Source organism: Rhipicephalus sanguineus, chromosome 7 (assembly GCF_013339695.2).
Source record: "Rhipicephalus sanguineus isolate Rsan-2018 chromosome 7, BIME_Rsan_1.4, whole genome shotgun sequence".
NCBI lineage: Eukaryota > Metazoa > Arthropoda > Arachnida > Ixodida > Ixodidae > Rhipicephalus > Rhipicephalus sanguineus.
Window position 1 is genome coordinate 28,443,499 of NC_051182.1, and position 22,679 is coordinate 28,466,177.

Genomic DNA, 22,679 nt, shown 5'->3' on the forward strand with positions numbered 1-22,679 from the left:
CAGCGACCCGTTCGAACTGTTCGAGCCAGTCCTCGACATCCTCATACGCTTCCCCACGGAGATTTCAGGCACGTGAGGATGCTCAAGAGTCACCTGGGAAGGAAGGAGATCCGCTGATGTTGTAGGAGCCGCCATGCTGGGTAAGAGGAGGAACAGTCGAGAACTCCGGACTTAGGGCCTAGGAGGCGCCGGCTGAATCGGTGGACTGGAGTCGTGACGAGAGGCTGGGTCTCCGGACTGGGGGTACGTGTCCGAATAAGGCTTTCCTGCATCAGGTTGCAGGCTCCAGCACTTCCACCAGTGTTGCGACGTCAAGAGAGAGGTTGTAATGCCAAGATCGAGAGAACAGCAGGTTGGTCTTTTAATACCGCGCGCAAGCGAGCTTCTCTTCTTTCTTCTTTCTGGCTCCTGTAAAACGCGTATGAGCCTTTTCGCTGTCTTCTTCGTCTTTCTCATAGCAAGCACGTGGCAATATACTATAACATATCCTGCTGCACTGCTGTCCTACAACATATCTATTCCCTTAGAGTACAAGACAGAAAAGGAAATGACCAGTCAAGTCCCATTCTCATTATCGACTTGTAATCACATAATTATAATGTTGGTGATGGCACTCTGAGACCAGCTTTTCTGGCAAATTAAAACATCTTATCACCAATACGCTTCCTAAATGTCAGCAACTCTTCAAATAGGGCCAGTGGCATGGCATGTACCATCCTGTTTCTGCACTGCACTTTCACACAGCGCACAAAACAAATGGATTGGATGTATGCTTGCACACATGCATGTCTGTTTAATTTATTTGTACTTTATGTGAAAAAGTACAGTGCAGAAAAAGAAGCAATTGCAAGGTGTCATTTTCTACATGTGAGACGGTGCGTGACGGTTAAAGACAATAGACAATATGCGGAAACACGTGGGTAGCTCCTTCAATCTGCAGTAAATGGTTCCCTCAGCCAAAAGTCCGGTGGCCTTAGCTGCCTAGCTGTCTCACTCGCCAGACTAGTTCAAGCTGGTCCGTCGAGTCCAAGTTGGACAGTACTATCTGCCATTTCTATGTGATGGGACGTCTGATAAGTGTGGTTGTGCTTTAGCACGCCTGTACCATGTAGTACTAGATGGTTGCTTACTCCTTGCAGTGTGAGCATATATATTGTCACCAGGTCGTGACACTGAAGAAGGCAGCAGTTGGTGTGTTCAAGACTAAACTTTTTATCTGGGCGAACTTGTGCCCGGAAAATGAAAGGTCAAGTACAAGATTCACACTATAACTGATAGCAGCGTGAACGGTCATTGGCCATCGAATAATCTGAACATCGGCGGAGCACGTCGTCTTTTATAAAGCAGTCGTCGCACCTTCCAGCGTTATCGCTAATGCTTGCATGAGCTTTCCCAGGTGAAAATGAGTAACTGGGAATCCAACTGGTTTCCAACTGCATCAACTGGGATCAAATGGTTCCAGTAGGGAAACAACTGGTCCCAGCTGATTCCAGTTGCAACTGGTACCAGTTAGCAGCTGGTACCGAATAAACTTGACTATTCGCATCCTGCGCATAATCTAAGCCGAATGATCTCAAACAATCGCAAAACTTCCCAAGCATTGCGGAGCGGTCTGCACCGAGCGTTGCTAACCGTTTTTTGTGCTGACACTCAGATACTTCAAAATAAAGTTTATAAATGCGCATGGCAATACGAATAGAGTGTAGCGCGTACAGTGTGTTAAGGCTCAAGTGTGGATACTCTGTGTTTGTAGTCTGTGCTATGCTACAGTTTCTCGTGTGAGAAAGTAGAGTGGAGGTGGGAACCTTCCTCGTCGGAGTTCTACAACTTCAAAAAAATGTGTCGGTACTTTCTGAATTCATGAAGGCAGCTGAGATTTCTATATATGGAAAAATAGGAAGCTATTCCGTCCTTCAGAAAGTTGCATAATTTTGGCCATTTCACTCCATTCAGAGTAAATTGAATGTATAAATGGAGAATACTGTATATGTCTTTGCTATACACATCATTTTTTTACATTATTTTAAACTGCTTAGACACTAAGCAGTTTAGTGTGCATACAGACCACATTCATGTTAGTTGGTGTATTCACTAATTTCATCATCATCATCATCATCATCATCAGCCTGTCTACGCCCACTGCAGGGCAAAGGCCTCTCCCATGTTCCGCCAATCAACCTGGTACTGTGCTTTCTGCTACCACGTTATACCTAAAAACTTCTTAATCTCATCTACCCACCTAACTTCCTGTCTCCCCCTCACGCAGTTTGCCATCTCTTGGAAAGGAGTACGTCTACTTAGGACAGGTAGTAACCGCGGAGCCAAACCATGAGAGTGAAATAACTAGAAGAATAAGGATGGGACGGGGCTCTTTCATCATGAATGGTAGTCTACCACTATCCCTCAAGAGGAAGGTATATAACAGCTGCATCTTACCGGTACTTACCTACGGAGCAGAAACCTGGAGACTTACAAAGAGGGTTCAACTTAAATTGAGGACGACGCAGCGAGCGATGGAAAGGAAAATGATAGGTGTAACCTTAAGAGACAGGAAGAGAGCAGAGTGGGTCAGGGAACAAACGGGGGTTACGGACATCATAGTTGAAATCAAGAAGAAGAAATGGATATGGGGCCGGGCACGTAGCACGTCGGCAGGATAACCGGTGGTCATTAAGGGCACTAATTTAGCTGTGGTCTTTAATTGTGAGACCCCATACTATCCATCATGTAGAGTGTCAACTAAGATACAAACTCAAGAAAGACGAGATAAGTATTGTCTACAAATTTAAATGTGTATACTTGAGATAAATTCAATATTTTAATTTCATGCTTTATATGTGACATAGCAGCAGATGCCTAATGTTAGTGCTGTTCATCAAGAAAAATCTGGTAGCACTTCAGTACAGGCTACGGGTTCACAGGCAGGGGTTTCAAGGAGTAATCTCGGTGTACATATTGCCTTGTCATGCAATAAAAATTTCTTTTGGAAGTCTGTACTTGTCTTCTCTTCTTATTTCCAAGTTCGTGCCTTAATTGGTTCTCTACATCAGGGATCACCAAATTTTTTGGCCAGACGGCCAGACTTGTCACGAATTGTGGTGTCAAAGACCAATCAACAAAGAACTAAATAGGGACTTATCTTGAAGCACTGACCAAGGCATTACGACAAAGGTTTGTGGAAAGGTGAAATGGTCAGCTGTGGTCAAACAAGGCATGTCTCCACATCACGACGAGGAAACTTGCCAGAACATTGGCTGGAAGGACATTGCTCGCACGAACACTGTTAACTGAGGTGCATCCTCGTTACCAGAAAAAAAATCAAAACAAGTGAGCCTGACTGACCTTCACTTTTGTTGGTGATGGTCCCTCGACTAAGGCACCCAGAAGGTAATCCACGACTTGCTCGGCATACTGGCCATCATTCTCCACTGTCATGGCTGTTTTTCATTCATGTTAGAAAAACCACAGCACATGCTCATGGAGAAGACATTCAAGCAGGAGTGATACTTATAGTTCTGCAGCTCTGCATTGTAGTTGACACAGCCGATACAGTAAAAAACTGCTGCAAACATAAACAATGCAAAGAGTAGCATTATGGCGAGCTGTTACATTTGATCAAAGAGAGAAGACACTGTGTTGTTCATGTGTTGCGTCAGACTTGTGTGCACACTTCTTGAAGACCACCACAGTTAAGGGTTTTCTGCATGTGTACATAACCGATATGAATACGTGAAGCACAGGTAGCTTCGAGAACAGCCAAGTTATCTGCATGCCAAAGTGTCCACGGAATGCAAAGATGTCAGACCACAGGCACAAGCTGCCAGTGAAATTTTTCGCCAGCTTTGTCAAGCCTCAAGCTGTTTATAAGTATGGATATATACATGCATGTTTTGAACAAGAAAAAGAGGAAGAGAAGCAACAGCATATTGCAGTAATGGAGGAAACAAAAAAAGGCTAAATGTGTGACGTGACATTTAGGTGCCTCACAAGTGTACTCACACAGGCCCAACTAACAGCAAACACATGTTAAAACACTCTGACCAGTAGCAATGGTAGAAAAAAAAATGTGCCTCACCTAAAATACATTGTTTCTACTGCATTGCTTAGTTTCAAATACTATACCTTTGAACACCATGTAGTAATGTTAATAGTGATCACTCTATGTGCAATATTTCTTTACTGATTAGACTAGACGTTGCCTTTATAGCAATGAAGTCTAAGGTTTGATGAAAACTCGTGTGTGGTGAGGAAAAATCATGTCTAAAGAAAATGTACACTCACCAACTAAAACAGAACACAAAACGACAGAATTGACACTTTGGCGCCTAATACAGGTGTCTTCTTCACAATGAACGAACAGGACCGCCATGCATTTGTTCATTGCGAACAAAAGACCCATATTGGGCGCTGAAAACGCCAATTCTGTTGTTTTGTGTTCTGTTTTAGTTGGTGAGTGTACATTTTCTTTAGACACGCCTTTACAGCAATATGCTTCATGTTGACTACCATAAAAGTACTAATGATTTCTTTTTGTATCCTACTACTTATATTTATCATAAATTACTCTTCTCACTCAACCAATGAACGATGAATATAACATCTTAATAACTAAGCCCCACAGGCAAACATACTGGGCCAGTACACATTAAACCTTGCTCTAAAAAAAATGTTGGAGTCGTCACTAAAATACTTTCACTACATAAAATATTTGTCACTAGCATATGTTCATTAGATGCAGGTATCAGTAAGAAAAACTAAAATGTTTACTTCCTTATATCAAATAATTCATTACGTCAACCTTCAACTGTACAAGAAACAGTGATAATATTTCTTTTTTTCTTTCTTTGTTTGTTTGAAGAACTAGCCCAAGCAATATCAGTGACCTGGCTAAGAAGGTCTGTAAAAAGCTACCGCCTCAAAGGATACAGCTGATCTCTTTGTACAAGTAGCCAGGCACGGGGGCATCAAGGTTGGACGTGGCTTCAGCCAGCAGCGGCACCTGGTAGCAAACAAAAATGCAATTGATATACCATTATCTTGAAAGAACTTCATTAATTTTGAAAAGTGTCAATGAACAACTCTAGGACATTGTAAGGGGTGCACTCTTGTTACTCAAAGAATTAATGTTTTAAAACTGAAGAACGTTTCAGACTTCCAACATCAGGCCATTAACGAAAAATTAAAGTTGCATGTCCCATGCAGGGCAGTTTTATGCATGCATACTGCAAAAGCGACTTAAGAAATGCCATGCACCCATCATATACCATCATTCACAGTCTTCAGGTTGGTCAGTTCTTAAAGGTACACTAAAGAAAAAAACAGTTTTTCTCACATTAGTAAATTACTCTTTCACAATTCCAAAGTCACCACTCTCTCCACGAGAAGGTGCTTGGTAAGCGAGAAACGAGAAAAAAGAAAATGCTGGTGGCGACACCACCTTCAAGTTCACGCACCATGTCGTCATAGATGCAGTTCCTAATCAGTAAAAGCGAGGTGCATTGTCCTGCGAGGGTGCCAGACAGTTAACACACCAAGTTCCACGAAATTTCGTTGCGTCAATGTCACCAAAATATGAAGAATACACTTTGAAATCTGTGATGTCACGTGTGGCGACTTCGGAGCAAAATTTAATATTCAAGCTTTGACCTTGATTTTCTCCTCTATTAATAAAACTATGATGGTGAAATTTATGACATTTGAGTTCCACTATCATGTTCCTTTAACTTCACATCTGGCTTGCTACACCACAGCAAGGTAATTAAGGGTGAAACGGAACAGATATAAGAAATTAAAATGCAGAAGAAAATTAAAACAAGCGCATAATGTCACACAAGTGCTTCAGGCAAGCTCTCAGAGTCATCCACGGACTGCATTACTTGCGCTGTTTCAGCCATAGGTATGTTTGGACCAGCAAGTCACTGCTGCAAGTCATGAACTCCTCGAGTGTTTTGTTATTTTGGCCTGAATTGACACATTGTTTTTTGGAACGCTTTCAAACTTCCCTTCCTCCAAGATGCTCCTAAAACATTTTCAACAACTTATTTCATCTTTTTTGTGTCCAACCTCATTTTTCCTCTCCACTAAGCAGTATGCTATGTGTGTCTGTGTGTGTAATATATATATACATATATATACATTTTTGCTCAAAATGTAGTGACACTAGAGAAAAACAATGTTTAAGGTGAAATCCTTGCATGGCTAATGGGTAAAAAAATTCGGTGTCTGGCACTGTCAATACAAATGGTACTAAAAGTCACATGTGGCACATACGTGTGAGAACTCAAGTTAATTAAAGATGAATAAAATGCAAATTCAAGTAGCAAGTGTGTGCCAAGTGATTAGAAGTGACCACTATGTGCATAAGGTGAACTAAATGGAATAAAGGATGACCTAAGATGATTTAAGTGCAAATTACACATGTATTGGTTAATTAAGGGTGAATCAAATGTTAATTAACAGTGGATCAAACATTAGAGCTAGGCATAAGCTACAGAGACTTTCAGTTTTTTTTTTAAGACAGGTTATAGTATCCAGTCTTTTTGGAGCTAGATGAATGCATTTGAAGTCTAGAATATGCACAAACTAAACTTTCCGCCAATTGCTTGGTTGAAGTTTACGTGCAGTAAGTGATCAGGCAAAGGGGCAACACAATGATGGCACCATAATGAAGGGATTATAATGGTTTAATAGGATGGATTATATTCTGTTTTGAATAATTAGGGTTCCTGGTGTTGTTGTAGAATGTGCATAGCATTTCAGGAAGAGAAATGTTTGGTTGATTTCATTTTCATAGAAAAGTTTCCTTATTACGGCGCTCCCTCATGGATAAGCTGGACTGTAGTATCCTTCTCAATTGTCGTCTCTTTCTGAAAATGTGTCATTCCTTGGCTTGACCAATAGAGCAAAATGTCTAGAAGAGCTATCTAACGCTTGTGACAGGTACATTGTATCAAACTGAGGACATGTGTTTCAGCATGCTGCACTGATTATAGCCATGAGCAATGGTGTGGTGGCTCCCATTCGTATTCTATAAACCTCAGAACACTGTTCACTCAATACTGCTTGCTTTCACACGAATATATCAACAAGACAAAACTTGTCGACCTGCACTATTTAATTATCGTTACACTTCAAATCTTTGTCTATAGGCTAGAATTTTCTTTTTCAATTAGTCACAGATGCACGCTAGATTGGCAGTCAATGCATCAAAGGACCGCGTATCTGAGTGAGTGAGTTGTTGCACCCTTTGGAAGTACTGTACTCTCAAAAACAAAGGGCATATTTTGGGCGTCTTTTACACCCCACAACAATAATCGTAGCCTATCTTGCGTGCCTTGCCTTACATTATCGCAGCGCGCCTGACACGTCCAGGTCAGAAACGGCCTCTGCACTATCAGCATGACATAGAGGCAGTACCAAAAGCACAATTTTAAAACAAAGGGGACACGTGCAAGCCAGATGATGATTATTGTTGTGGGACAAAGGGACACCCAAAATAAGCCCTTTGTTTTTCGAGTGTACAATCTAGAAACAGCTGCACCCTTTGGTGCATCCTTCTTTTACATGATACATCACCTGCCTTGCATCTGTTTCCTTTTTTTTTTTTTTGAAAATTGCGCTGCTGGTTCTTCTTCTATGTCGTGCTGATAGTGCACACACTGTTCATGACCTGGAAGTACCGAGTGCGCACTGTTGAAGAAAGGCGCACAAGATAGATGACGATTGTTGTGAGACAAAAATACGCCCCAAACAGTGCAGCTGTTTTTAGAGCTTAAGTGCCGAGTCTAGTTGCCTGTTGGCTGGCTCACTCGAACACAGCTGCTGTGTTTCAGCATAGTCTTGCTCGCTGGTCTTAGTGACAGCCCGCTCAGCGGCACCACAACAATCAAGGCCATCACTGCCACAGCAGTACAAACTGCTCACTGAAATCTAATGTACATCCGATATAACACAATGTAAGAATAAAAAAATATAAATAGCTGGTAAAAAAAAATTACCGACAATTACGAAACTCCCTCATGCGAAATTTGAGTGCACTTCTATGCATTTTCCAGGTTGCAGACAACATAAACCCCACGGCATGAACTGTGTGCATTTCCACACAAGTAACATTCTCTTAAAATTACCGAACACTACAATAAGAAAGCTTGTCGTGTATTCGTTGAATGTTGCTTTATCCGTTTTGAACACAGTACAGTGAGAAGTGAAATGTGGACCCTATGTGCGAACAAACGTAAGCACCAGTAGTACCTTCTTTCATTGAAAGGTATCAATGCGCACGCCGGCTCTGCTGAGATAAGGTTCCGCAAAGATGTGCAGAGAGCAGAGCCACCTGGTGGCATCGGGAGAAATCAAAATCCCAAGCCATGTGACTGCACTCTGCGGTCCGATTGGTCGAAGTGCGCTCGATGCATTCCTCCTCACTTTTTCATCTTTTGCTGTGGTTGTTCGCTCGGTTAAAGTGAGGCACACCGATGCTCAACACAGAAGCGGGCACTTAAAAGCTACATTCTAATAACAGCATACATAAGCCATTGCCTAGTCAAATTAAATATACAGAATATATCACTTTAAAAGGCGTTTGAATAGTGAATTTGATATTGAATCGAATATTAGTCGAACAGTGCCAGCAAACTAAAATGAATGAAATATTGAATATTTTTGAAACCACAAAAGCAGTCTTTCTTTACAGTTAACGTAAAACAATCAAATCCTGGTATTTTCAATGTCAGAAAGCTTCCACCATTACATGGTATGTTATGAAGCCACTCAAAAAGAAGTTCAAAAAGAACACCAATTAAGCATTAGGTGCAATAAAGCAGTTTCTCTGAAAGCACTTGACTCTTCATAGAGGGCAAATTATCCTTGTACAGCAAATCAAATATTGCTCAAGCGATGTAGCCCAATTCACTACGCATGTTGTCACGTTTTATGTCGATGCCATGTCAGCAGGGATGAATGGGTCATACTTTTGAGCGAACTTTAAATTAGCACAGATGACACTCTGTTGAAAATGTATTAGAAAATTATATGTACCTATGAACAGAGACATTTAGATTGTATACGTCTCTTCTTCCTGTTACGTCCTTGTCCCATTTTGCGTCACCGTCTTATATTTTGACTATGCACCAACTAGCCCAGCAACAAATTTTATTATTCTACGACCAAACTGAATCACCAGTTTCACCAATCAACAAAACAAAACGGTTGTCAGCACGTGAAAACTGTGCTGCGCACTGAAAACTCAATGTTCCAATCTATCCAAATGTCAAGTGAAAACGAAGCATTAGCAAGTGTAAAACTTGTTTGGCTTTTTATGTTTGGAGAGAACCCCTGCCATAACCCAGGCCTGGGGCCCTGTTCCTAGTGACCCCGACCACAAACCCAAGGGCCCCTCCCCCGTATCAGCTGCCAGTACGGTGGCTGTGTTCAGAGACAAAAGCCAACAAGAGAAACCGTGCTTAGAGGTGCCGGGATACAAACAGTTCATTCCGCAGGCCGCTTATGCAGCTTCTTCAAGGACTGCACATAATTATTTCACAACGTGCAGTGTGGCAGACTGTGCAACTAACAGGAGAAAGCAAGTTGCTATACGTGGACACTAATCTCCATGTATGTACAGTACTCACAAATTCAAACGAGACATCATATTTTTTAGTATAACGACTGCTATTCGCAATTGCTAGAGATAACCACGTTACGTCATGATAAATCTGGTCTCTAAAGATAAAGCTGGCTCTGATCTACGCGATCGAGTTGACATCACGCCAATATGGCCCAAACTCGAGCCAGTGGAAATGAAAGTAGGTGCGTTACTTAGCCATAAATTGTCCTGTTTCAATCCATGATCAAGTACAGCCCATGTGTACCTTCATTATTCCCAAACAATATTTATGCCACAATAACTATTCCGAGCCCTACAACATACGCTGTCATGTGTATGAACCGAATCATGCACGCCAAATGTGTTACGAGAACTGCACAGAAATGATCGAGAATGGCTTTGGAGGCAAGCAAAACTTATTGCCGTTTTTAACCACATGTTCGTCGTCTCACAGCGCCTCTCGTGTCTGGTCGAAGTGTCACCGCGCCATTCGACGCTGGCATGATGCCAAGGCTCGTCGCGGCGCATTACCAGCCTCACAAATGTGCGTCCCGCTTCTGTTGTACACAGGATGATTTCACAACGTGCAACGGAAGGCACAACCTTCCTTGCACAATTGCGTTGTCGCGGGGCATTTTCTGTGCTGCTGACGCAGCACCACTGCTCGCTCGACGGCGGATGACAACACGAGTCTTCCTCTTGGCAACATAGTTCTTTTCCTCCTAAGACCTCCTTTCCCATCAAGGTCCTTTTCCCCACTCTTTTATTCCCCTAATCCCTTCCATATGGTGCTGAGTCAAGTTCCCTTATAGGCTGCTGAAACACCCATCCAAGATGCGAACATTGCCAAGTCTTCAGAAAACGAAACAAACAACATTTCTTGAATAGTGACCGGCTTGTCTTTTATTATCGGTGGCAACAAGGCATTCGCCCTAAGGAAGATGACACAAAAAATAAAAAGGGCTCCAAAAATAGTTCTACATTCTTATGTCTACATCTTATCTCCAGCAGTTGTAAAAAGTTGTCAACAAACTAGTTTCAATTGTGGACGGATGCTAGAAAACATGTAAAAAAAAAAAAAAGAACTGCAAACACGAGATGACTTTCCATCATTCAATATCATCGTCGGTGTTTTCTTGCAGTTACTATGTTAACAATAAGTTAGGTGCAGCACAGGGTTGCTCAATGTTAAAAGGTCGAGACATACACAATGATGGGGCAAGCAACGTGCGAGCTCTCTTGATGAAAAAAGGGCACTAGCAATGGTTATTTGCCTGGTGATCGTGCAAATACGCAAATTGCACGGGGTGTAAAACAGCCCCAACGTGCTTGGTTGTACGAGAAGTGGAGGAAACAAAACAAAAAAAAAAAACAACCTAACAAGTCAGCGTCTGTGCATCACCCACAGACACAGCTTTTAAACGCCTCCAAACACACTTCAACAAGGCGTTTACAAAAACAAAAAAAAAATGGATAGGCATACATGAGAATCAGCTGCCTCAAAAATAAATCCCTTATTCAGCCTATGCCCCTATGCTTTTAGCTTCTTCACAACCGAAACACTTCAAAATGTTCACAACAATCTGCCAAGAATCAGCAGCACAAACCGTAAAACTGACCAAACGTGTCAGACAAAAAAAAAAATCAACATGTATATCTATACACTTAGTGCATCAGCTGCCTCCACATGTATAAGTTATGTCGTGCATCTAATTATGTACAGTAGAACCCCGCTTATACATTCTTCATTTATATGTTTACCCATGCATAACGTTTTTGGCTATCTCGACCCAGCAAAGAATGTATACAAACATCTACGTAATATAATCCCCTTTTCAGATTGCTCCTGCCCGATACATTGAAGCCATCGCTGGTGGATGGGCTTAAAATATATGTCAATGAGTTTTGTGATGTAGAATGCCACAAGTGTGCAAAAAGGGTCTGGTCCTGGCAGAGGTGTGAAAGAAACACCAGACTTCTATCGAGGACTTCTTTAAGCCACAAACTGATGAATTCTTTGAAAATACAGTTGTGTGCAATGTGTTTGTTTTATAGTTTAGCAGTACGCTTTCCAAATTTTAACCGAATATTCGCGTTGCACGTTTCCCAGCTACTGCATTTCTTTTTTTATTGCTGTCCCCTGAAAAACATATTAGAGGGGTTCTACTCTACTTCGTTGCCTTTTCAACTGCACTGCTCCTGCGGCAACAAGACTTCAAGCACATCAGGCTCCCATTTACAGCACCAACGGCACTTGAAAAAACCATCACGCTCATATCTAGCCAACAAGCAGGTCACCTTGTGTATGGCATGGTGCAAGGTATTGAGACTCCTTAGGTGAGGACAACGGTGAAGAGCAATCATCCAGATAAAGAGGCAACAGTACAGTGAACTGCACGCACTCAGTGGTGCGGTCACAGCAGTGCTCATTCATCAAAGGTATGACACTACTTCAAGACAAAAAAAGTTCGACCAGACTTGAGTTGCTACGGCAACCAGTCCTTTGCGGGAAATTCAAGTTCAGTTATAGACAGGTGCAAGCCTTGGCTGCGTGCCTTACTAGTTGTGGGAGGCGTGCAGAAGAAGTGCCGTCCTCTCTCTGCCATCGACCAGTCTTTGCAGTGTGGCTCAAATATTTCGAATTTCCCACAAAGCGCAGGCTGCCATAGCAATGGGAGATCAAACCTTTCACTGTCTCAAAAGTATCGTCGTACCGCCGATGGATATTCGCTGCCGTTGCTGGACCCACTGATGTGCCATTGCTACTTTATCAGACTGGCTGCACCTTGCAAGCAAGCCAAGAATCCCACCTAAGCAATATGTGTCTTACACCGTGATGAATGCTCACAATTTCACCCTTCTTCGCTACCACGTTGCTGACTTACCAACCATGTCACATTTGCCTGAAACCAACAATTGTGTAAAGGAGTGCAAGAAAGCAAGCGAATGTTTTCAAACATAGCCAAGAGCAAATAGCAAATCCATGCACACCTGCGCATTCAGTCATATGCAGCAAACAATAGCAATATACATTCGGCACTGCTGTGTATATTGCAATCCCTTTCTTTGTTCACATAGTCCTGGTTCAAGCAACCACTGGCAGCGAGTACTACGGCTAACATTCTCAATGTGAAAGACTATATGAGGCCGCACAAAATGTAACCGATACTTGCACAACGTACAGAGTGTAAATAAGTGAGACGGTTATGAAGTTTAGCTAATCTGATGGAACATCTCAGCTTAAATTTAAGATGCACAGAGCATTCTGAAGTGTAATTCGTGTTGCAACACATTTCAGCACAGCGATTCCACAGTCATTTCAGAATTAATCGAAATCATGCATCACATGCAGTGATATGTGTTCCTTGAACTAAGACATGCACTTTTCTGGTGTTAAACAATCTGTACTTGTGATCTGACCTGCAAGCCTTACCTCCGAAGTCATTGACTTACTGAGAGCGTTTGTCCTGCACAGTTTAACCCCCCCCCCCTTTTCAACTTGCCTATGCTTCATTTCGAACCCTCACCAATGGCACAGAACATGCGTTGCTGGCTAAGACTACTTGCTCACGAAATTTAAGCCTGAATGTTCCGACGACTGTTTACACTACTTCCCTCATTCGTGCAACATTCCGCTCACTTCAAAGACAAGCTATCATGTTAAAGGCAGCCAATGGCAACATTATTGGACATATAATATATTGAACTTGCCTCTACTGAGAAACCTTGGAAGGCACGTGTGTAACTACAGATATTCGGCTTTGCATGACGGATCACAATCGCAATGATACCAAGGCAACCAAGCATCAAGTGACCCCGGGGACATTAATTCAACGGCTGCAGTGAAACGACGTAAACCACACGAATCCCTCGTCCGCAAAATGCTGTGTGCTGCCAAAACTTTGTCAATGTACTAAAAAATCTTGCTTTCGCGCCAAGCACCGGTGCACCGTGACGTGCTGAACTGTAGGCAGAGATATTCCAAGTAACAGAGATGCTGACCCACACGATGAGAAAGTTCCCAAGGCAACGTGCGGCAGCTACGCAAGTATCACGTCTCTGGTGCAAGGCCTCAACAGCCCGCCGACAATTTTTCGATGCCAGTGGTGCTCTCAAACATGTTGATCAGAGGAATTTGAGGTTTTCATGTCGTTCAAATCCAAGTCTGCACATGCACAACGTCGGCACTTCACAACCACAATGGTATATACATACAAGTATAAACAGTGAAGACCTTTCCTTCCATTCGTATAACAATGGCACAGTTCACTGCCACAAGCAGAGGGAATCGTGTCTTGCAGGAGCTAAGTAGAACACCGACATTCGACTGCAGTGACAGGTTTCGGCGCATGGGCGACAATCTTGGAGATTTTCTCAGAAAGTGCACTTGAAAGACTTGACAGTACTCCACTGCTTCAAGCAGACTCCAGCTGCGTAGAGGGCGAGATATACGCTTCATATTCATCAGCACACCCAAAGACGGATAAGGGTGATATAGCAACAGCTTTTGATGTCTTTGCAGCATGGACGCTCGTGACTCCATTTTTGTAGGCGGGCATCATGTAGGTAGCACATAACTGTTTGAAAGGTACGTAGCTCAACAAACATCACATGGTATGGGTTTTCAAAGAGAGGTACTAGTGAGGTCTTGCATTTCCACAACCAGTTGCGGTCATGGACAGGCGTCCTGCATTCTATGAATAACCGTTGCTGACCAAGCTAGCTAGCTGTCTTGTCGGCAATGCCAAAATCGTCAGTGCCTTCGGCTTCGGCGAAGAAATCACACAATCACTGCACTGGGGCTTATATAAGGCGCGAGTTCCGTAGGTACCGTATCAACACGTGGTACACGAACTTGTACTGTGCGAGAGTCTGTACACTGAGCATTCGCTGCATTCGAACAGAGCTCAGCACCCTCGGCACATCCACCGGAACGTTGTGATCGAGACAGAAGAGCAAGATGTCGCACAGAATCACCACCCCCGACCTGCCCACGCCCGCAGTGCAGTGGACCACCATCGGAGTGTTGCGCGTCCGCAGAAGGCGCTGGTCGCCCGAGGCCAGCCGGCGCACCGAGTCCACTTCCTCCATGAAACCGAGGAATCCCTGAATGTCCCCCGGAGTGCCGTGGTCGGGCCAGTCTGTGTACCGGAGGTGCCAGACGTTTCGGTGGCTGCAGGCGACACCCTGCGATCTGCTCAGCGTCAGCGAGGTCGTCACGGCCACCGCGGAAGACACGACACCCTTCCTAGCCACTCGGTATTCGCCAAACGAGAGTGCTGCGTCATCACCGTCAGCCATAGGCCAGTATTGAAAACACTTCTCGCGGCCGTGTTCGTCTTCGGTTTCTGTTAGCATAACAACCACACCCACGTGGTTTTCCCAGACCATCTGCCAAAAGCTTTTGGCAGTTTCCCGCGTGGGTCCCTGCGCTGCTATGTAAAAACGCTGGCTGTCACCCACACTTGCCGAAACATGCGAAGCATTAATGTAACCAGTTCGGTTGTCAGGGGTAGGAGTCAGTCGCACACGGTTCTCTTCGTATGGGAGGACGTCACTGAAACGATTGCGAGAGGTGTTTTCCGAAAGCAATGCCGTCGTGAAGTCGGCATTAGGCTTGCGCTTCGCAATGCGCTCAAACTCGAGAAACACCTGGCCATCTTCCAATCGGCTCTCGAGGATTTGTTCAGGCCTCATGTCTTTGGACGTGCTGGGCGATGGCGACTCCTGATCTGCACTGTCCTGGTCACCACTGAGCAGCTGGTCTGGCTGGGCCACTGTCAGAGTTAGACCGTTCATGGCTGCCACCATCATGGGACCCAGCGGATGTGCCGGCGATGCCTCTTGACTCGGCGGCTCCCGTTTCTCCTCCGTAACCTGCTTCCGCGGGGGTGGCACTGGAGTGGCATCCACTGGCTTGGCCGCTGCTGCTGCCACTTGTTCTCGCGTCGTCGGGGAGCTGACACACACCTGAATCCGCTGGGGCTGGGCAACTCCAGACACCTGCGCATTCCACGACTCTCCCACAGGCACGTATGTTGGAAGCACCGGCCTCGGAGGCTCCACAATTGACCTCAGAGACTCGGATGTCACGTTCCCGTTGACAGCTGCCTGGTAATGTGGCAAACTCGGCTCCGACCCTTGAATAGTGCTCTGGCTGAGGTGACGACGGGACACCAGGTCTGGGCTCGCACTTGCCCGAAGCTGGTGATGGTTGCGTGTCAGATCCGGTGTGCTCGCGCTGGGCCGTTGGCCATATGGATATGGGGGCGGTGGCTTGTACTGGTAGTTTAGGTGCATGTTGGCAAACAGCTGTGCTGGGTTGACCTCGTACGACAATCCCTGAGATGTCAACTCTGGAGTGCTGTATGTGTGTAATGGTGGAGCGAGTAGCGGTGGTGCTCTGCCATGTGCAATGCCATCAATGCGATTGTTGTTGTTGTTTGCAAGGTCACCGAAAGACATGGAGTCACCGAGTTCGGTCAAATCGGCAAAATTGCCATAATGCATGTACGACAGCGGCGGAAGCAGAGGGTTGCAGGAGCGCGACAAGCTAATGTCCAGTTCATTTGACACTGCTGAAGTTGTAGCAGGATGCTGCTGCTGGTGATACACCTGACTATTCTGTCGAGTTTCAAGAGGAAGGTCGTTGAGGCTGCAGCTGGTGACTCCGTACTTGTTCAGCACCGCAGTTTCATAGTCTGGCGCCTGCCGGTACGATGGCAGGAGGGCTCGCCGCAGATCGGTCGCACTTTCAGAGCTACGGGGGAGGCTCACGTAGGAGTGGTGCACGCTGTTCGCTTGCTGACCGATCTCGTTATGCATCGGAATGTGCTCCGTGGATGCAGCAACATTCTCGCGGACAGGGGTTGGGTTGGTCGGATGGTGATTGTAGCCGTTGTGGTTCGGGTCGACCAGTTCGCCTGTGCTTCCAGGAAACGCGTAGTTCTCACTGTTTCGCGTCTCGGTGTGGTAAACCGCCAACTCGTCAAGCGACTCCCTGCTCTCTCCAACATCCGTCCCACGTTCACCGCCAGTGTTCTCTGCGTCCGGCACAGACGTCCAGCGAAAGCTCTCGCCCCCGCCGATGTTGATACTGGGCGCACGCGTGTAGGTCTCTCCCATCACTCCTCCAGGTGCCACAGCCGCGGACTCCTGCATGCTCATGTAGAAACCGTGTTGCTGCACGCACATCTTCCATATGTACTTCGCCGTGCTGACGTCTTCGAGCTGGAACTGGGCGGAGTGCGCCGCGTCACGGCCGACAATCTTGAAGTTTCGCTTGTGGTGAATGAGGTCCACGATTTCGCTCCACTCGTACAACGCCGGTTGGTGCTGTTGCTCTTCGCCCGGAGATGGGTGAACTGCAGCCTGCGACGTGTCCTGGTCGCCGCTGCGGCGCACCCGTCGCGCGGTCACTCCCTGCACCGACACGCCGAGGACCATGTCGACTCCCGAGGAGGGGTCGCGCACTTCGAAGCGCTCTTCGCCGTACCCTTCAAGGCACTGCACGGTCTGTATGTAGTAGAGCTCCGCGGTCGCGTGGTCCAAGCCCTGAAGACTCCGGTGAGCGTTCACGATTTCGTCCAGCAGCGCCGCCTCCTCTTCTTCGTTGGCGCACGCGAGCAGCACCGATTTGGGAAAGAGCACGAAGTTGCGCAGGTACTCGGCCGTGTGGTGCTCGGGCCGGTGGTCTCCGAACTCGGCCTGCAAACTGTAGCTGGCCAGCCGTATCGCCTCGCGACGCTCGCACGGCAGCTTGCCCTCGTTGACGTCGCTCTTAAGCTGCGAGAAGTAGTAGTAGCGCGTCACGTCACTCTGGAGGAGACGGCGTGCCTGCGCGGCGTTCGGAACGTAGAACATGACGCCCAGTTGCAGGCTGCAGCAGCCGCCGCCTTCGCGCGACGACGCGGCGCCGTGCTTGTCGAGCTGCTTCTTGAGCGGTCGCTCCAGGTCCACCCATCGTAGCTGGCCATCGCGTGTCTGGTACCGTAGGCCGAAGTACTCGGGTTGCGTGATCTGAAGTCGCTGGCACACATTCTGCAGGCACTCGCGACCCGCCGTCCGCGACGATACGATACACTCGACGGTCGCGTTCTCGAGAAGCTTGACGGCGATGACGCACAGGCTCTTGGAGACGACGCTGTAGTGCTTGCTCTTCTTGAGCTTGAGTCGGAACGGCATCTCGCTGCCTCGGTGGGTATTGTCGTCGCTCCCGTTGTCGAAGAAGCCGTCGCGACGCGCATTTTTTTCTCTCGCCTCCCCCTCACGGCATGCCGCGGCGCAGTGGCTGCTGCACCGCCGTAACGCGCCGATGACGAGTCACACACACTCACTACTGCGGTGGCGGCAACGCCTCGCCTCCGATTACCGAAGCGCTCGGGAATGCCGAGCAGCGACGCAACAGCGACGATAGGCCTAGCGCTGTCATGGGGCGTAGGAGGATGGGCGCCGCCACCGAACCAACGACGCTTGTTTGTGATCCCCGCTGTATAACTCGTTCTTTGTTTGGCACTTTTCTCGTCGACACACACAAACAACTCGCGAACGCTTTTTTTACAGCGCGCGCGCGCAGGGGGCGGGAAAGCGGCGCTCGGCGCCGAGGCAAAATATTCGGGGTGTGTTTGTTCTGCTAAGGCGGAAGGCTTCGTCAGGAAATGTGTACCTTTTTGAGAAAACTCAGGTCCTCTTTCAGCGATGCTTTCATTTTGCTTGCTTTTCGTGGATCCCACTGCGCGACTAAGGACGGCGCACCCAGTTTCTGTTATTGGACGCTGTGTTCCAGAGGGCTCTGTCGATGTGTTAAAAAGTTACTTTCGTTTAAGTTGTGTAAACACTGTTTAGTCTTGGTTTAAAAAGCAAGTTAACAAAACTATACATCGCATTGTTCCCAAAGTTTGGTAGAAATGACGCAATAATAAAATTTTGTCTCGGACTTATTTGTTTAAATGCGAATAACTTAACTATGGTGTCACACTTATAAAGCTGTACAGTTAATAAAATTATAGGAAATTGTAGTTCACGCCAGCACACTTGGCGTGAAATGCGCTATGATCAATTTCTTTGAAATGTTTTGGTGCACTGTTTAGTTCTTTACATTTCTAAGAGATGGCGCAAGCTACTAGGACGTGAAAGGCATGGAAAGGAGGACAGATTCTTGCCCGTTTTTGTGTCTTCCCTCCCCTCGCTTGACCTCAAGCAAGCCTTCAACCTGTTGCGTGCTGCACGTGCGCACGCAAACCCGGCAGTGCGAGTTGCCACTCTCTCTCACCTCTGTCCTCCTTCCCCCTGAAGAGAGGGGCGACTCCTCCCCGTTCTCGCAAGAACGACAAAAAAGCAAGAAATAAAGCAGTAAACACGAGGAGAGCTCCTGCAAAACTCGTGGAGGCCGAAGCACTCGCTCTAAAGAAAGCCGACCGCCCCGTCGGAGTGGTGCGTGCGCGCTGGTGGTGAAACGCGGCGGCGTGCCGCGGTTGTTGTGGTGCCGTGTGTGTCCGTGCGGCGCGGACGGCAGCGATGGACGGCAGCGTGAGGCCGACGACGTCGCCATGAAGTTCCTCAGCGTGCGCAAGGTGACCCAGGGCACGGCTCTGGCCGTGTCTCTGGTCGCCTTCTACGGAGCCTTGCTGCTGCTCGGCTGGCCGCCGCTCGGCATCGACTGGCAGCAGCAGACGACGGCGCTCGTTGCAGACGACGCTCAAGATGGCGGCGCTCACAAGACAGCCGACGCAGGAGTCGCCGCGGCCAAGAAGCTGGTGTTCCTCAGGGCACCGCCCGGTTTTCACCAGAGTGCTAGTCGCAGGGTGTTGAAGGGGGGCAACGACGTCGATAACGAAGTGGAGGATTACGCCGACCAGCCGTCGGGCGAAGACTTTGACGCCGACGGGGCCGATGATGCCGACGTGCGCGATAGCAACAGGTCGGCGGACCAGGGTGCAGCGGCGCCCGAGGAACCACCGCAGCAGTCGCCCACAACGCGACTGGAGGACGTGTTTTTCAGTGTAAAGACGACGCGGACGTTTCACAGGACTAGGCTCGACGTCATACTCAAGACGTGGTTCGTCCTGGCACGCGAACAGGTGAGCGAGCTCCTTGCAGTGTTGTGCGTGTTCCCGTTCGGGCCGTTTGCGTACCTGCCTCTTGCAACCTTTTGCGTCGACTGTATTTGCGAAGACGCGACGCACATTTTCCCATTCTGAGCTGGGCGTCATACGTCCGGTGTAATTAAGATGTGCTTTCGTGAGCGGAGACAGGTACAAGTCTTTACGCACGTTTAGAACATGTTTGACACTTTACGCGGTTAATAACCTTTACTGTCTCAAACGTGATACATTGTATTCCACGTGCGAATTTTCCCATACATTTGACGTACACCACCTTACACGCCGATCAAAAACTGCGCGCTGTGTCACGTGCTTCGTGCTTTTAGTAACGTCACACGTGTTTTTTTAGGACATACTGGTATTGGTTCCATAAAGGGTGCCGTTGTACGGGGGAATAGACACACAGACACAATGCCATGCTCCTGCTGCAGCACGTGCGACACGATCGGCATACCTTGAGTGGACTGCAGGTGGGGCGTGCTTCAGGTGCACACTGCGCTAGAAAATCCCGTTCATGTCCCGTCATGGTGCCACGATTGTTCAGCTGTAACGTCAGTTATGCGAGTTCGTTCAACTTACAAATACACTATAAGTATTGAAATCAATTGATTCCCCACGTTTTCTTTTTTTATTATTAGTATAAATAACAACAATCAGATGGCTGTGTGAAGAAAGGAACTGCTTTATGAAACAAAACTCGGCGCGTGAAGCACATTCGAAATAATTGACATTGCGCGCAGACGATCATGTACTGAATGAGATCACGAGGTCATCGCATTCATCTATCCGGGCGAGAGTTGGAAACTTCAAACGGCACGATTGTTTTTCCAATAAACGAAAATAGGAAAAGGTGGTAAGGGTATGGTCGGGAGGCAACAAGTAGGGCGCATAGCGTCATCAAACACTCAAAGGCTTGCTTCTGCGGAAACGCAATTCTTCATTCGCAACGAATATGCGTTTTAACCAAAAGAGACGAGGAAGCCTGTTTGTCCATGGCTGTTCGCCTCACGGTGTTCGTTGTATACGATATTCGTTGTAGCCGTACAGACGGGAAACGATGCAAGTAAACCTGCTACCGCGCTTGTGCAATGTAATGCGTGCACTACGCTAACTGAAATGACGGATCTGTGACCCCACTGGCAATGGCACACGCCCCACCACTGTGCAACTCTCCAAGAAATTCCGTTCGATGTCGGTTCCATTCCACCGCGTTCGGAGCGCATGTGCCCCACGGGTGGCACCGTGACGAATTCCGGCCGCTATCCCGCTGTACTTAATTGGACTCAACAACGTTGAGGAGAACCACTGACGACGACGAAGCCATTGTAGGTTTCTGTGTGTGTGTGTATTATGGCTTCGTTTACCGTTCAGTACGCCAAATATCGCCTACTTTCGACGCGTTTCACTGTAGCAAAAGAAGGGTGATTTTTCGTCCACTTTAACTTCTTTCAGTTTCAGAGAGAATGATTTCACTACAGTTAAGAAACCACAAATAATATCCCCTATGCTCCGGTTTCATTAGTTGTGTACAATACAGAAAGCCAATCCCTCGGACAATTTCCCTTGTTTCGTATTGTGGCAAAATAGCATTCGTACTTTAGTTGATGTCGAAGGTTTCTCTTATCGTCATCCTTCTGACAGAGGCACGTTGGAGGGTGGTAGAAGAAGGGGAATGTCACTACCCGACACGGGGTAGCGTCAGAATGCGAGGTCCTTTTAGCTGCATCGACGCCACCCTCAGGATCTCTAGCAGTACCCTTGTCGAGAGACCTGGGTTCGCTAATTGGTACTGGAGAGATTTGCATGACGGCACACCTAGCATGCAATTCCAGGTGGCTGTGACAAAGTGGCAGTTATTAGAGGGGAAAGTTGCTAGACGGTGCACGTTGCAGGTTTGGGGGGTTCGGGGCGTATTCATTAGCGCAAGACGTCGGACGAGAGCAAGAAACTCTTTTAGCAAGTTGTGGAAGTAAGGTACGCAAATACGGTAAGGCAGTACGGTACCGCTCCTCCCTTCCCGGTCGTTGAGCGGCCAAAGCACAACCAGCGGGAAAGGAGGAGCGCTACCGTACGGCCTTACCGTATTTGCGTACCGTATATTTCCCTAACTTGCTAAAAGACTCTATTGTCTACGAGTTTCGTTCAGCGCTGCGTCCCTTCTATTTCCTTTCCCTTTTCCTTCGTTTCTACCCGCCACGGTGGTCTAGTCGTTATGGTGCTCGACTGCTGACCGCGGGAACGCAGGTCGCGGGATCGAATCCCGGCCGCGGCGGCCGCATTTTCCATAGAGGCGAAAACGTTTGAGGCCCGTGTACTTAGATCTGGGTGCCCCAGGTGGTCGAAATTTCCGGAGCCCTCCACTACGGCGTCTCTCATAATCAAATCGTGGTTTTGGGACGTTAAACCCCAAGTATTATTATTATTATTATTATTATTATTATTATTATTATTATTATTATTATTATTATGTTGTGTTGTTGTTGTTGTTGTTGTTGTTGTTGTTGTCCTTCGTTTCTTCTTTGCGCTAATTAGATATATCTCAAGTCAGGAATTCGTACCAACTAGGCCAACTCTCATCTCTAATAGTAGCACAGTAAATCAGTGAAGTGCAACAGTAGGCGACAAAAAAAGGCAAAGCACACCACAACACTGAACACCAACTCAAGTGTATTCTTTACTATGCAAACCATCAGCATCACTATTACAGCTTCCGCCATCAGCCATACGTTGCGACAGGCCAAATCGCGCTACAGCTGCGGACTGTCATCTTTTAAACACGTGTACCCGCCGAAATAAGCAGATTAGCGAGATAATCTGGGGGATTATGGCGGAGAACGAGCGAAGGCGTGGACATAACCAATTTAAATGCGCGTGTGTATGTCTCAGGGGGACGGTGACAATGGGGGCAGCCTAGTTCTGACTGGAAGCGGCACTGCGGGGCGACTTCCGCAAAATGTACGTACTGTAGCTGG

General features: G+C 46.9%; 4 protein-coding genes across 5 annotated transcripts in view; 1 reads left to right on the top strand and 3 right to left on the bottom strand.

Moving 5' to 3' along the window:
- The window catches only part of LOC119399345 (tyrosine-protein phosphatase non-receptor type 21), a 57,217-nt gene extending 38,883 nt beyond the window's left edge, over positions 1-18,334 (bottom strand). The window contains exon 1 of the mRNA XM_037666158.2: positions 18,154-18,334. The gene's annotated coding sequence lies outside the window, so the exon portion shown is untranslated. The remainder of the gene's footprint in view (positions 1-18,153) is intronic.
- LOC119398574 (AP-4 complex accessory subunit Tepsin-like) overlaps positions 1-18,389 on the bottom strand; it is a 115,510-nt gene extending 97,121 nt beyond the window's left edge. For both annotated transcript variants that reach the window (XM_049417667.1, XM_049417668.1), the window contains exons 1-3: positions 18,270-18,389; positions 4,927-4,999; positions 3,343-3,437 (exon numbers count right to left, since the gene is read on the bottom strand). In XM_049417667.1, the coding sequence (XP_049273624.1) occupies positions 3,343-3,437; positions 4,927-4,999; positions 18,270-18,311 (210 nt within the window). In that variant the 5' untranslated portion in view covers positions 18,312-18,389. The remainder of the gene's footprint in view (positions 1-3,342; positions 3,438-4,926; positions 5,000-18,269) is intronic.
- LOC119399348 (tyrosine-protein phosphatase non-receptor type 21) lies at positions 14,347-18,162 on the bottom strand. The gene has a single exon (XM_037666160.2). It carries the CDS (start codon positions 17,786-17,788, stop codon positions 14,408-14,410), a length of 3,381 nt encoding a protein of 1,126 aa, XP_037522088.1. The 5' UTR covers positions 17,789-18,162; the 3' UTR covers positions 14,347-14,407.
- A 554-nt stretch (positions 18,390-18,943) lies between the features above and the next one.
- LOC119399349 (fringe glycosyltransferase) overlaps positions 18,944-22,679 on the top strand; it is a 133,806-nt gene continuing 130,070 nt past the window's right edge. Inside the window, exon 1 of the mRNA XM_037666162.2 lies at positions 18,944-19,683. Coding sequence (XP_037522090.1) covers positions 19,153-19,683 — 531 coding nt within the window. The 5' untranslated portion in view covers positions 18,944-19,152. The remainder of the gene's footprint in view (positions 19,684-22,679) is intronic.